The 13,468-nt window shown below is 44.8% G+C and overlaps 1 protein-coding gene across 4 annotated transcripts in view; it reads left to right on the top strand.

Moving 5' to 3' along the window:
- Positions 1-5,676, top strand: part of C7H2orf42 (chromosome 7 C2orf42 homolog) — a 30,313-nt gene extending 24,637 nt beyond the window's left edge. For all 4 annotated transcript variants that reach the window (XM_090336746.1, XM_090336744.1, XM_090336747.1 and 1 more), the window contains 3 exons: positions 887-987; positions 2,448-2,610; positions 5,015-5,676. In XM_090336746.1, the coding sequence (XP_090192872.1) occupies positions 887-987; positions 2,448-2,610; positions 5,015-5,223 (473 nt within the window). In that variant the 3' untranslated portion in view covers positions 5,224-5,676. The remainder of the gene's footprint in view (positions 1-886; positions 988-2,447; positions 2,611-5,014) is intronic.
- The last annotated feature ends 7,792 nt before the right edge of the window (positions 5,677-13,468 follow it).

Below are 13,468 nucleotides of genomic sequence, written 5' to 3' on the forward strand. Positions count from 1 at the left end.
AAAAGGACCTGAGACTCTTATCTCCAATTAACCTCCAGAAAACAGAAAGTGGGGCCTGGCTCAAGGGTAGGGCAATAGCCTTGAGCTGAAGAGCTCAGGGACAGCACCCAGGCCCAGGGATAGAGTGGTAGCCTTAAACTGAAGAGCTCAGAGACAGAGCCCAGGCCAAGTTCAAGCCACATGACCCACAAAGAAAAAAAAAAAGAACAAGAAAAAGAAGTCTCAAAGATTTCATATAGCAGAAATCCATATTGTTTGGTTTGTCACATATCTGTTGAACCATATTATATATTTGATCTTAAATTTTATTTTACTTTTTAATTTTTTGCCAGTCCTAGGGCTTGAACTCAGGACCTGGAAGCTGTCCTTGAGCTTTCTCAAGGCTAGTACTCTACCACTAAAGCCACAGCACCACATCTGGCTTTTTCTGTGTATATGGTTCCGAAGAATTACACACAGGGCTTTGTGTATACTAGGCAAGCACTCTACCACTAGGCCATACTCCTGGTCCCTTAAATTTTGTATTTAAAATTGAAATAAAGACAGGCACTGGGGTCTCATGCTTGTAATCCTAGCTATTCAGGAGGCTGAGATCTGAGAATAAAGTTCCAAGGCAGCATAGTCTGGAAAGTCCATGAGACTCTTCTCCAATTAACCACCAAAAATCCCAAAGTGGAACTGATGCTCCAGTGGTAGAGTACTGTCTTTGAGCATTAAAAAGTTCAGGGACAATGCCTAGGACCTGAGTAAAGTCCAGGACTGGGATATATACACACACACAGTGAAATATAAGGAAAGTACAATGCTACATTAAAGAAAAAAATAACTAAAATAAGAGAATGTTGTTATTTGGTAGTCTAATTTTGTTCTTTTTTTCATATTGAAGCTTTTGTTCGGAAAGATGCCTTGCCACTGGGAACCTTTTCCAAGTATACCTGGCACATCACAAATATCCTGCAAGTTAAACAAATCTTAGATACCCCAGAGGTAAGAGTTTATTTCTACAATAGTGGGAGCACAGAGGATGCAGGTATGAGGAGTAAATTTACCTCAGATCCCTAAGTTCCAGTTGTCAGTGAATGTTTCTCTTTTTCCATGCTAACAGATTATTCAGAAGTGATCATTACCTGGTGTTGTGATTCTTACCTGTAATCCGAGATACATGGAAGGCTAAGATCAGGAGGGTTTGGGTTGAAGGCCAACACAGGCAAGAAAATGGATCAGAGTTTGGTCTAGTGGTATAGTGCTTGCCTAGCATGCACAAAGCCCTGGGTTCAATTCCTTGGTACCACATACATAGGAAAAAAAAAAAAAAGCTGGAATTGGTGCTGTGGCTCAAGTGGTAGAGCTCTAGTCTTGAGAAATCCCAGTGTTCAGGCCCTGTGTTTAGTCCCCAAGACTAGCAGAAAAGAAAATAAAGTTATTGAAACCAGGCACCAGTGGCTCATGCCTGTAATCCTAGCTACTCAGGAGGCTAACATCTGAGGATCACAGTTTAAAGCCAGTCCAGGCAAGAAAGTCAGTAAGACAGACTATCTCCAGTTGAGCCCCAACCATTGGAGATGGAGATATGAATCAAGTTGTAGAATGCCAGCCTTGAACAGAAAAAACTAGGGGATAGTACCCAAGCCCTGAGTTCAAACCCCACAACCAACAACAACAGTAAAAAAAAAATTATCCTGGGGCCGGGAGTTTGGCCTAGTGGTTAAAGTGCTTGCCTAGCATGCATGAAGACCCGGGTTCGATTCCTCGGTACCACATATAGAAAAAAGCCGGAAGTGGTGCTGAGGGTCAAGTGGTAGAGCTCTAGCCTTGAGAAAGTCCAAGGACAGTGCTCAAGCCCTGAGCTCAAGCCCAGGACTGGCAAAAAAAAAAAAAAAAAAAAAAAAAATTATCCTTACTATTTCTTGTGCCATGGATACATTAGATATTTTAAAATACATGTTTTCAAATAAACTCAAAAAAAATCTTTTTTTTTTTTTTTTAATTGGTTGTGGCACTTAAACTCAGGACCTGGGCATTGTCCCTGAGCTTTCCCCACTTAAGGCTAGTGCTCTACAACTTTAAGCCTCAGGGCCACTTCCAGTTTTCTGATGGTTAATCCGAATTTACTTGAAAATACAAAGTTTTGTTTTGTTTTGTTTTGCCAGTCCTAGGCTTGAGCTCAGGATCTGAGTCCTGTCCTTTAAGGCTAGAGCTCTACCACTTGAGCTTCAGCACCACTTCCGGCTTTTTTCTATGTATGTGGTACTGAGGAATCAAATCCGGGTCTTCCTGCATGCTAGGCAAGCACTCTACCACTAGGCCAAACTCCCAGCCAAAAGAAAGTTTTAATTAGCTTAAGTGCACATAACAAGAAAGAAGGAATGATAAAAGATCTATCACATCCAAGCATTTGATTGCTATGGAAAATTTCCCTGTCTCACCTTTCTTGCCTTGGTGTCCAGATGCCCTTGGAAATCACACGCAGCTTTATCCAGAACCGAGATGGAACGTATGAACTGTTTAAATGCCCAAAAGTGGAAGTAGAAAGCATAGCAGAAACTTATGGTCGCATAGAAAAGCAACCAGTACTTCGACCCTTGGAACTAAAAACTTTTCTCAAAGTGGGTAAGTAAAAAATATTTTGTTTATACTAGTACTGGGCCTTTAACTCAAGGCCTGGGTGCTGTCCCTTAGCTTTAGCTTTGTACACTTGAAGCTGGTACTCTACCATTTGCCCCACTGTTCCACTTCTGAGTGTTGGTTAACTGGAGATAAAAATCGGATAGACTTCCTTGGGGTCAGGAGTTTGGCCTACTGGTGGTGCTTGCCTAGCATGCCTTGAGCTGAAGAGCTTAGGGACAGCACCCAGGCCCAGAGATCAAGACCCATCACACATTCAAAACAAACAAACAAACAAACAAAAAAACTGGCCCCCCTGTCTCACGCCTGTAATTCTAGCTACTCAGGAGGCTAAGATCTGAGGATCTCAGTTCAAAGCCAGACTGGCACTGAAGATTGTAAGACTCTTATCTCCAATTAACCACTAGAAAATGGGAAGTGGGGCTGTGGTTCAAGGAGTAAGGCAGTAGCCTTGAGCTGAAGAGCTTAGGGTTAGGGACAACACCAGGCCCAGAGTTCAAAGTCCACAACCAGAAAAAAAAAAAATGTTTATACAACTTAATCTAGTTGTGCATAATGGTACACCTCTATGTTCTATAATTCCAACAATTGGGAGGCAGAGGCAGGAAGATCATTAGTTCAAGGCTACATTTAGGTATCAAGGAGATTAAAGGAAAGCCTGGGCTATGTAGCTATATTGAGACCCTATCTTAAAAAGCAAAAAGAGGGCCAGGAGTTTGGCTTAGTGGTAGAGTGCTTGCCTAGCATGCATGAAGACCTGGGTTCGATTCCTCAGTGCCACATACATAGGAAAAGCCAAAGTGGTGCTGTGGCTCAAGTGGTAGAGCTCTACCCTTGAGAAAGCTCAAGGACAGTGCCTCAGGCCCTGAGTTCAGTCCCCAGGACTGACAAAGAAAGAAAGAAAGAAAGAAAGAAAGAAAGAAAGAAAGAAAGAAAGAAAGAAAGAAAGAAAGAAAGAAAGAAAGAAAGAAAGAAAGAAAGAAAAGAAAGGAAAGAAAGAAAGAAAGGAAGAAAGAAAGAAAGAAAGAAAGAAAGAAAGAAAAGAAAGAAAGAAAGAATTTATTAAGCTTGGTATTGGTGACTCATGCTCATAATCCTAGCTATTGAGAAAGCTGAGATCTGAGGACTGGAGTTCAAAACCATCCTGACAGGAAAGTCTGTGTGACTCTTACCTCCAGTTGACCACTAGAAAATCAGAAGATACTGTGGCTTATAGGGCTAGAGCACTGGCCTTGAATGAAAGAGCTCAGAGACAGTACCCAGGCCCTTTATTTTCTTTTCTGCTAGTCTTGGGGACTAAACACAGGGCCTGAACACTGGGATTTCTCAAGACTAGAGCTCTACCACTTGAGCCACAGCACCAATTCCAGCTTTTTTTTTTTTTTTCCCCTATGTATGTGGTACCAAGGAATTGAACCCAGGGCTTTGTGCATGCTAGGCAAGCACTATACCACTAGACCAAACTCTGATCCATTTTCTTGCCTGTGTTGGCCTTCAACCCAAACCCTCCTGATCTCAGCCTTCCATGTATCTTGGATTACAGGTAAGAATCACAACACCAGGTAATGATCACTTTCTTTATGCATGCTAGGTAAGTACTCTACCACTAGGCTAAACTCCCTGCCCTCGTTATTTTATTTATTTATTTTTTGGGGGGTGATTAATTTCAGGTAAGAGTCTCACAGACTTTCCTGTCAGGAGTTGCTTTGAATCATGATCCTCAGATCTATCTCAGCTTCCAGGGTAGCTAGGATTACAGGTGTAAGCCACTAGTATCTGGCTATATAAAAAAAAAAAAAAATTGGAGGTGGGGGCAGGAGTTTGGCCTAGTAGTAGAGTGTTTGCCTAGCATGCACAAAGACCCAGGTTTGGATCTTTATTACCACATACATAGAAATAAGCTAGAAGTGGTGCTATGGCTCAAGTGGTAGAGCTCTACCCTTGAGAAAACCCAAGAAGAGTGTTCCGGCCCTGAGCTTAAGACCCAGGACTTGCCAAAAAAAATTTTGATCATATAATCTTTAATTTATTTCTGTTTATTGGGATGTCTTCTTTGTACTTTTTATTATTATTAAGGAGTTGTACCAAGGGGCTATAATTCCATATGTCATGTCATGAGTACAATGCTTCCTGGACTCCTTGCTTTGCTTTCCTTCATTTTCCCTCTCCCATCCCTGCCCATAAGTTGCATAGTTCATTTTTTACATAGTATCCATTGAATAAAGTTCATGTAATTTTACTTCAGTCACCAATGAGTATGTAAACTACTCAGCCTTCTGATTGTGAACATCAGGGAGACCATCTCACTGACCTGTTGCTGTTTGGGGCAGGTGCTCACTAAAGTCAAGTGGAACTATGTTAATGATTGTTCTTTATTTCCTCTCTTTAGGTAATACTTCTCCAGATCAAAAGGAGCCAACACCTTTCATCATTGAATGGATTCCAGATATTCTTCCCCAATCCAAGATTGGTGAGCTTCGGATCAAGTTTGAGTATGGCCATCATCGGAATGGGCATGTGGCAGATTATCAGGACCAGAGACCCTCTCTGGACCAGCCCTTGGAACTGGCCCCTTTGACCACTATCACTTTCCCTTGAAGCAAAGCAAACTTTCTCTGCTAAATTTGCACATCCTCATCCCTTAACCACTTTAAATACTAGTTAAGCACTTAGATGGCCCTATTCCTTAGTGAACTGCTCTTAGCTAAGATCCACTCTCCCAGAGCATTAAAGTGGGCTGTGTGAAGACAAACTTCTTAATAGCCTTGTTGGTGGCGCTGTGTACTGTCTTCATGATGAATTGGAAAGTATTTCTAGTTACTAGAATCTTTAAAAGAACAAAAAAGCCCACTCATTTTCCTTCCTGTGGACTCATTTTAGAGATGTATTTCAACCTTTTTCTAACTCTTTATGAAGTTAGCAGCACTAGCCTTATGCCAACAGGGTTAGAAAGTAATAATACCCTGGGGTTAGGGCAGAATGTAAAGGACCTCCTAACAAAGTTCCAGCTATACTGTTTATTCTGTACTCAAATAAAGCACAGTGTCACAAGTTTGCAGTTGATATTTCCTGCTGGCCTGATTGTAAAATTGTAAAACATTAGAGAGAGTCTTTCTGATAGGACAGTAAAAACCAGCAACAACAAAAAACAGGTCTGAGTGTGTCCAGGGATCAAGGTGGAGTTTAATATCCTCCAATACAGGAAGACTGCTATTGAAGAAAGCCACAAACACTCAGGAGTCAGGAGTTTGGTATTTCCTACAAATGTTTGGTTGATTTTTTTTCTTAAAATATCACATCTTCCACTAAAGACATGGCAACTGTTTAACACATCTAAAATTTTCACTTTATCACTTTGATGAAGCACATTAGCTTCTCCTTGCTTTTTACAAGGCATATTTCATAAAATTAAGGTCAGGGAAACATCACACAAGCAGTTAAACACAGCTGGTAGCATGGGACCGACTGACAACTTCTCAAATCAATTGAGGTGTTTTATGCATGCACAGGATTTTGTTTCTAATTTTTCTTTTTGCCCCATCCAAGAATTTAAATTTGTGAACTTTTAATTTTTTGCCCCTTTTTTTTTTTTCTTTTGCAAGTTCTGGGGCTTGAACTCTGGGCCTGGGAACTGACTTTGGACACTTTTTGCTAAAGGCTAACACCCTGCCACTTGAGCCACAGCAGCACTCCGGCTTTTTCTGAGTATGTGCTACCAAGGAATGGAATCCTGGGCTTCAGTGCATGCTAGGTGAGCACTCTGTCACTAGGCTATACTCATGGCCCATACCTTTTTTAATAGTATATATATATATATACATATACATCTTTTCTTTCATGTATACACAGTTTTCTCTCTGGAAAGTATTAAAAATTGATCAACCTTCAATCTATAAAAATTACCTACTCTACATGATAAAAAAAAATCCTACAAGTTTACACTGATTATACCCAAGGCTTTCCCCAAAATGTACATATGAGCCAACATCTTAAAGTGTAGTGTAGAAAGTGGGCCAGGAGAAGGTGGAGGGGTGAACTTTTTACTTTTTTTTTTTTTTTGGTCAGTCATGGGACTTGAACTCTGGGCCTGAGCATTGTCCCCGAGCTCTTCAGCTCAAGGCTACCACTTGAGCCACAGCCCCACTTCTGGTTTTCTGGTGGTTAACTGGAGATAGAGTCTTACATTCTTTAGTGCCCAGACTGTCTTTGAACCTCTATCCTCAAATCTCAGCTTCCTGAGTAGGTAGGGTTACAGGCGTGAGCCACCAGTGCCTGGTCATTTTTTACTTTTTGGTAGTGGGATGGGGTCGGGTGGGGAAACTTAAGAGTAATAAGACATCTGTAATGCTTGGTGTTGGTGGCTCACAACTATAATCCTAGTTACCCAGGAGGCTGAGATCTGAGAATCATAGTTCAAAGCCAACCTGGGCAGGAATGTTTGTGAGATTTTTTTTTCCAGTCCTGAGGTTTAAACTCAGAGCTTAAGCACTGTCCTTGAGCTTTCTTGAGGCCAGAACTCTACTACTTGAACCACAGCAACACTTCCAGCTTTTTCCTGTGTATGTGGCACCGAGGAATCGAACCTGGGTCTTTATGTTTGCTAGGCAAGCACTCTACCACTAGGCCACAACCACTGGGCCAAACTTCCAGCCCCTATGAGATTCTTTTCTTCAATTAACCACCAAAAGGCTGGAAGTGGATCTGTGGCTCAACTGTTAAGAGTGCTAACCTTGAGGGGAAAAAAAAAAAAACTTACATGGATAGCACTCAGGCCCTGAGTTCAAGCCCTAGGACTCACACAATTATACAAATAAATGCATGTTATGATTGAGAAATCTGAAGGTAATATTCAGCAGTGTGTGTTTCATCAAATTACCAGATGATGCATGAACTACCAGATTGCAAAGAGGAGGCTGGTCTGCAGACAGGACTTTGAGTAGCAGGTCCATGCCTGATCTGGTCTATAACCATTTCTCTACTTTTCACTGCCACTAATGGGTATCAGAGCTGGGTGACAAACAGCAATCTTTATGGCCAGGGTGTAGTGAGGTTACTTAGGATGTTTCAAGTCAGTGTGTCTATGAGCCAAAGACGACAGCTTTATTAAGTGCTGGTGGCTCGTGTGTGTAATCCAAGTTACTCAGGAAGCTTGAGATTTTAGGATTGTAGGATTTTTAGGACTGGGCCAGGAAAGTCTGGCCCAATTACCCACCAAATGTCTGACAGTGGAGCTGTGGTACAAAAGCCCAGGGGCAGTTCCTAGGTCCTGAATTCAATCCCCAGGGCCAGCACACACACAACACACACACACAAATAGATTAAAAGCACACAGGCACTACTTGATTTACTTAAGCCTTATATACACACACAGCAACATTTAATGGAAAGAAGAGGAGGGACCTCTCTCTGACCTTGTCAATTTAGGAACTCAACAAGAATATCTTAGACACTTCTCTTGGTGGGAGGGAGTCAGAAGGGGAATGATACTGCAAGAAAAGTGTATCAAGGAATGGATCCTATGATATAGAACCTATCCTTTAAAGTTTAAAAGTCAGGGGCAATAAAGAATCCCTTCTTGAATAATTGTTAAACATGACATTTGAAATATGATGTAAAAATCAATGTTAATAAAATCTTTTTAAAAAAATCAGGGCCGGGAGTTTGGCCCAGTGGTAGAGTGGTTGCCTAGCATACACAAAGACCCAGGTTCAATTCCTCCGTACCACATACATAGAAAAAAATCCAGAAGTGGTGCTGAGGCTCAAGTGATAGAGCCTTGAGAAAATCCAAGGACAGGACTCAGGCCCTGAGCTCAAGCCCAGGACTGGCAAAAAAAAAAAAAAAAGGAGGGGGGCAAAGAGTGTGGCCTAGTATGCATGAAACCCTGAGTTCAATTCCTGGGTACCACATACACAAAAAAAGCCAGAAGTGGTGCTGTGGCTCAAGTAGTAGAGTGCTAGACTTGAGAAAGCCTATCCATGGGGCCGGGAGTTTGGTCTAGTAGAGTGCTTGCCTAGCATGCACAAAGACCCTAGTTCAATTCCTCAGTACCATATACATAGAAATAAAGCCGGAAGTGGTGCTGAGGCTCTAGCCTTGAGAAAAAGAACCCAAGGACAGTGCTCAGACCCTGAGCTCAAGCCCAGGACTGGCGAGAAAGAAAAAAAAAGCCTAACGACAGTGCTCAGGGCTCAGGCCCTGAGTTCAAGCCCCAGGCTGGAAAAGAAAAGCTTGAAAGTCAGAAAAGCTCAGGATCGTACCAGGCCCTGAGTTCAAGGCCAGTATTGGCTGACACACACACACACACACACACACACACACACACACACACACCTCTGTGTCAAAATTATGCAATGTTAATAAGCAGGCCAACTTTGAAATTATTGGTCCTTATTGAAAAGACAGCGTGGCACCAAGTATGATTCCCGGTATCAGAACCAAGGGAGCAGTCACTTCACGGGAATTAGGATGAAACCCCAACCCACAGTCTTACCATAAACACCTTTGATTTTAAGAGCATTTGTTGCTGTCATCAGATGTACCTGCACCCATACTCGAGTCCTGTGCTGTGTTTACCTCCTTAGCCTCTGCTTCCACGTATACTAAACGCTGAACTGCGTGTCCAGTCAAGCCATGCCGCCTCCCTTTTGGAGACCTGGTGCCCCCTGGAGCCCGCCAGGTAGGTTGTGGTCCATTATTTAACACTCATCCTGCACAGGGAATGATTCCTTACCTCTCCAAGTTTGACTCTTCTACCTTCAAGCTTCTTGGGAATCTCTGAACCTCATACACTTTTATAAAGTGTATAGAGACCACACTTGCCTAGTGGTTGGGAAAGGATGGAAATAAATGGCATGTTAAAGATGCTGACATGTTATTTTCCTCACCATTTTCCTTTGTATTTACTATAATGAGCTCTCATAAATTCTAAAAAAAAAAAAAAAAGTAAAAGAAGCGGCGCAAAGGGAATCCCAGACACTACCCCGGCGCAGGGGGAAGAGGAGGAGCAGTAGGAAGGCGCGTGCGGGGCTGGCGGGCGGGGCGGTCACGCGGCAGCGCCCACTCGCCTCTGCGACATGACGTCAGCCGGTCACGTTCGCCAGGCGCCCGCTCGGTCGCTTCCGGTCGGCTCGACGGCTTTTCGGCCACCAGGCGGCGCCGCAGGACGTTCGGTTACCAGCGGGGCACCGCGCAGCCGCACTGGTGTTTCAGACACGTCACCACCTTCGCGTCTTTTCTGGAGTGCGCGGGAATGCGAGCGCTGGGCGGCGGTGACGTCACCGGGGTTCCCCGCGTGGGGGCGCGGGGAAGGGGCGGGGCTGGGGACGTGGCGCGCGCGGCGACCCGCATGGGGAGGGAGTGAAGGGAGGAGGGGAGAGGATTCACGGGAGGGGTGGATCGGAGGCGTGGGAGATTGACAGGGGCCCGAGCTCCGGTCCCCCAGAGGCTGACCAGGCCGCACCCGCCTCGTGACCGGCGTGCGGGCAGAGCTGCGGGAAAGGAACTGACAAGGCGGGCGCACGGCGGCCCGGCGCGAGGCTCCTGGGGGGTCGGTGGTGGCCGGCCGCGCCCTCGTACGGGAGGGCCCGGGCCTGGACTCGAGCGGCTCCTCCGGAGTGGCGGGGTGGCCCCGGGGCACGTGGGCGTGGGCACACGCGGGATCCCGAGCTCGCCGCGCCGCCGGGAGGCAGGCGCCGGGCTGGGGGCCGCTCCCGACCGCGACCTCCCCTTCCCCTGCAGCCGCCCGCCTCCAGGAGGGGGCTCGGGGCCCCCGGAAGGCTGGGCTAGGGTGTGCTCCTGGCCTCCACTTGCTGGCTGGCTGTGGTTGGCCGAGAAGTAAGCCTGAGCCTCGCCTCGCTCTAGCTAACGCATTCCTTACCACCACCCACCTCCCTCGCTTGAGAAGAATACCTACTTGTATCCCTTTTCCGCTTCTTCCTGCCCGCTCCCCAGACGCCTTTTGTAAGGGCATCCATTTCCCGAGTAATTCTTAAAACAAAAGGCTTTGTTTCCATTGAGGCGCTTCCCTTTACTAAGAGCTCCTTAGCCCACTGACTGGAGGAAACGGTGGTAGAAAGGACCCTAAAACCTGCCATCTGATCAGATTTGGGGGCTGGAAGCGGTTGCCAGAGTTTACTCTAGCACCTCTTGATTTGAGGAGCTCCTTGTAGGGCACCTTCCCCAGAATCCCTCATGTGTTACTGCCAGGGCCAACTCCTCTGAGGAAGGCTCAGTCCCAGGAGACAAGCCAGCCTCCCTAGCTCCCTTGAGGCTAGTCTAGCAAGTTGCCACAGACATAGGATGAGGAAGGAAGAAAGGGAGGGCAGATGTAGCTTTTCCAGTGAGAGATCTTGTTTGATCACAAGGGTACTTTGAGCTGTGGGAAATGGATTCAGCAAGTTTTAATAGCTCACCTCCCATCCCATAGTAAGGATGTGTTTCAGGGTGCTCTTGGAGATTACTGGGGTTCTGCTGTAAGGCTCTTTTCCAAGAAAGACAGCATTTCTTTCCTAGGTCTTCTGTAGGATCTGAGATGTCTAGGACCATTTGGAATGTGTGAATGAAGGGCTTCTTATGCAGTCTTCCCTTCCTGGTTCTGTCTCAGTGGCTATTGCTATTTACATTAGGACAAAAATACCATGTTAACTGACACTAGAGGGACAGGTAGAAGTCCTAAAAGGCAGAGAAGAGGCAACCTCTCTCGCTTGATCATGAATGGGTTAATGGAAGGACTCCTGTGTGAGACGTAGGCCTTTTTTTAGCACTCTCTGGCAAAAGTCACCTTGCCTGCACCTGCTGCTTCTACAAACCATTGCTCATTTGCCAGTCAGCAGTGCAAAAGGCAGATTCCAAGCCTGTGTAATTCAGACTCAGTATGTTCTCTGCATCATACCCAAAGAAAAGTGAGAGAAGCAGTCCCTCCTCCCCCCCCCCCAATCTTAAACTTGGCCAGAACATGGAATAGAGAAAGGCCCAGAGTAAAGCAAAGATGTATTTCCAAGTCCCTTGTAGGTGGAGGTTTCGTGGTTTTGGACATGGCATGTAGCTTCTCTGTTTCATATGAATGTGGTTGATTCAGAAATCCATTAGATGGCCAGACCCTTTCTATGCTCACAAAGCAGCCTTTCCTGTCCTGAATTAGTTGACATACTGAGATCTACAAGGCTTGGTCCTCAGGAAATTACAAACTGTACAGGAACTGATTAGTATCGCAATTTACATCTAATCAGTTGTGTTTGAAGCCAGTTTGGAGAACTGAACAGAAAGGGGTTTGGCCATCCAAGAAGTGCAGAAGTAAGCCCTAGCAGGACCTAGCCTGGCCCTGTTCTGACTGGGTTCAGAGGAAGTTGAGAGGAAGACTTTTTTTTTGCCAGTCCCAGGCCTTGAACTCAGGGCCTGGGCACTATTCTTGGACTTTCTCAAGACGAGAGCTCTACCACTTGAGCCACAGCACCACTTCTGGCTTTTTCTGTGTTTGTGGTATGGAGGAATGGAACCCAGGTTTTTGTGCATGCTAGGCAAGCACTTTACCACTAGGCCAAACTCCTAGCTCAAGAATAAGAAATTGTAAGTTCCATATATTCCTTGGTCAGGTGCTGGCTTCTCTTAGTCAAAAGGACAAGCTCCTTTGAAAGAAAAACCTAAGTGGTTAGGTTTCTTAGATTTTTTTTTTCAGTGGGTATGAAACTTGAACTCAGGGCCTGGGTGCTGAGCTCTTTTGCTCAAGGCTAGCACACTACCACTTTAAGCCATAGTGCCACTTCCAGTTTTCTGGTGGTTAATTAGTGACTAGTCTCATGGACTTTCCTGCTCAGACTTGCTTTGACCAAGATCCTCAGGTCTCAGTCCCCTTAGTGGATAGGATTACAGGCATGAACCACTGACACCCAGTTTAGTGTTTACTAATTTATTTTGAGCAGCACAGAAATTTGAATTTGAGGTCTCTAGCTTGCCAGACTGATACTCTTCTACTTGAATTATATCTCTAGCCCTGCTTTTTGCTGGTTATTTGGAAGATGGAGGCTTGAATTTTTCTCTTTGAACTATAATCTCCTCAATAGCTAGGGTTACAGGTATGAGCCACTGGTCCCCAGCCAGTTAGTTTTAAGTTCACATTTACTAATAGTTAACTAATCAGACTAGCCAACTCAAGCATTCCAGTTTACCCATCATGTCCAGCATTCATCAGTGTAAATCAATAAATTGACATTTGTTTATGTGTCCTTCAACTTTGTGACACTGGCAAATAGATATTTGAGAGATGACTTCCCTTTAGTATTCCAGGCCACATCTAAGTGCTTACTTAAATTTAGTGGTGGCTGGTAAGCTGTAGGAAATGCCTGGAAAGGGAAGTCAGGAAGCCAGCTTTGTCCAGGAAAAAACTAACCAGTGTTACTGTCAGCTTTATTGTAGTCATTCAGGAAAATAACAGCAGCACAGAAAGTAGGAAATTCTGGAGGAAGGACATGTGTTAGGTGCTCTGGATCAAAGGAAGATGAGAATGTTGTGGGAGGTAGAGAATTGAGCCCCAGAGAGGGGAGGACTTGCAGAATGGATGAGAAGTCCATAGCTAGAGAGAAAGGGTGTGAAGAGCCACCACTGCCACTCCAGTGAAGTCTACTACAGGATGTGATCCAAACTACAAGATCTTCTCATCTCCTGGCCATTCAACATGTAGAAGAAATGGTAGTAGCTGGAGAGATGAATAGTAGGTCCCAGAGAGAAAGAAGAAAAAACTATTCAACAGTTTGTTCAACATTTATTGACTGGTTAATTTGCATCAGGCTCTGAAATACAGCAATAAACCAAAGAAAAAGGCTTCTTGGGCAGGGAGCATAGCCTA

This window comes from Megascapheus bottae, chromosome 7 (genome assembly GCF_031878675.1).
Source record: "Megascapheus bottae isolate mThoBot1 chromosome 7, mThoBot2.hap1, whole genome shotgun sequence".
Lineage (NCBI taxonomy): Eukaryota > Metazoa > Chordata > Mammalia > Rodentia > Geomyidae > Megascapheus > Megascapheus bottae.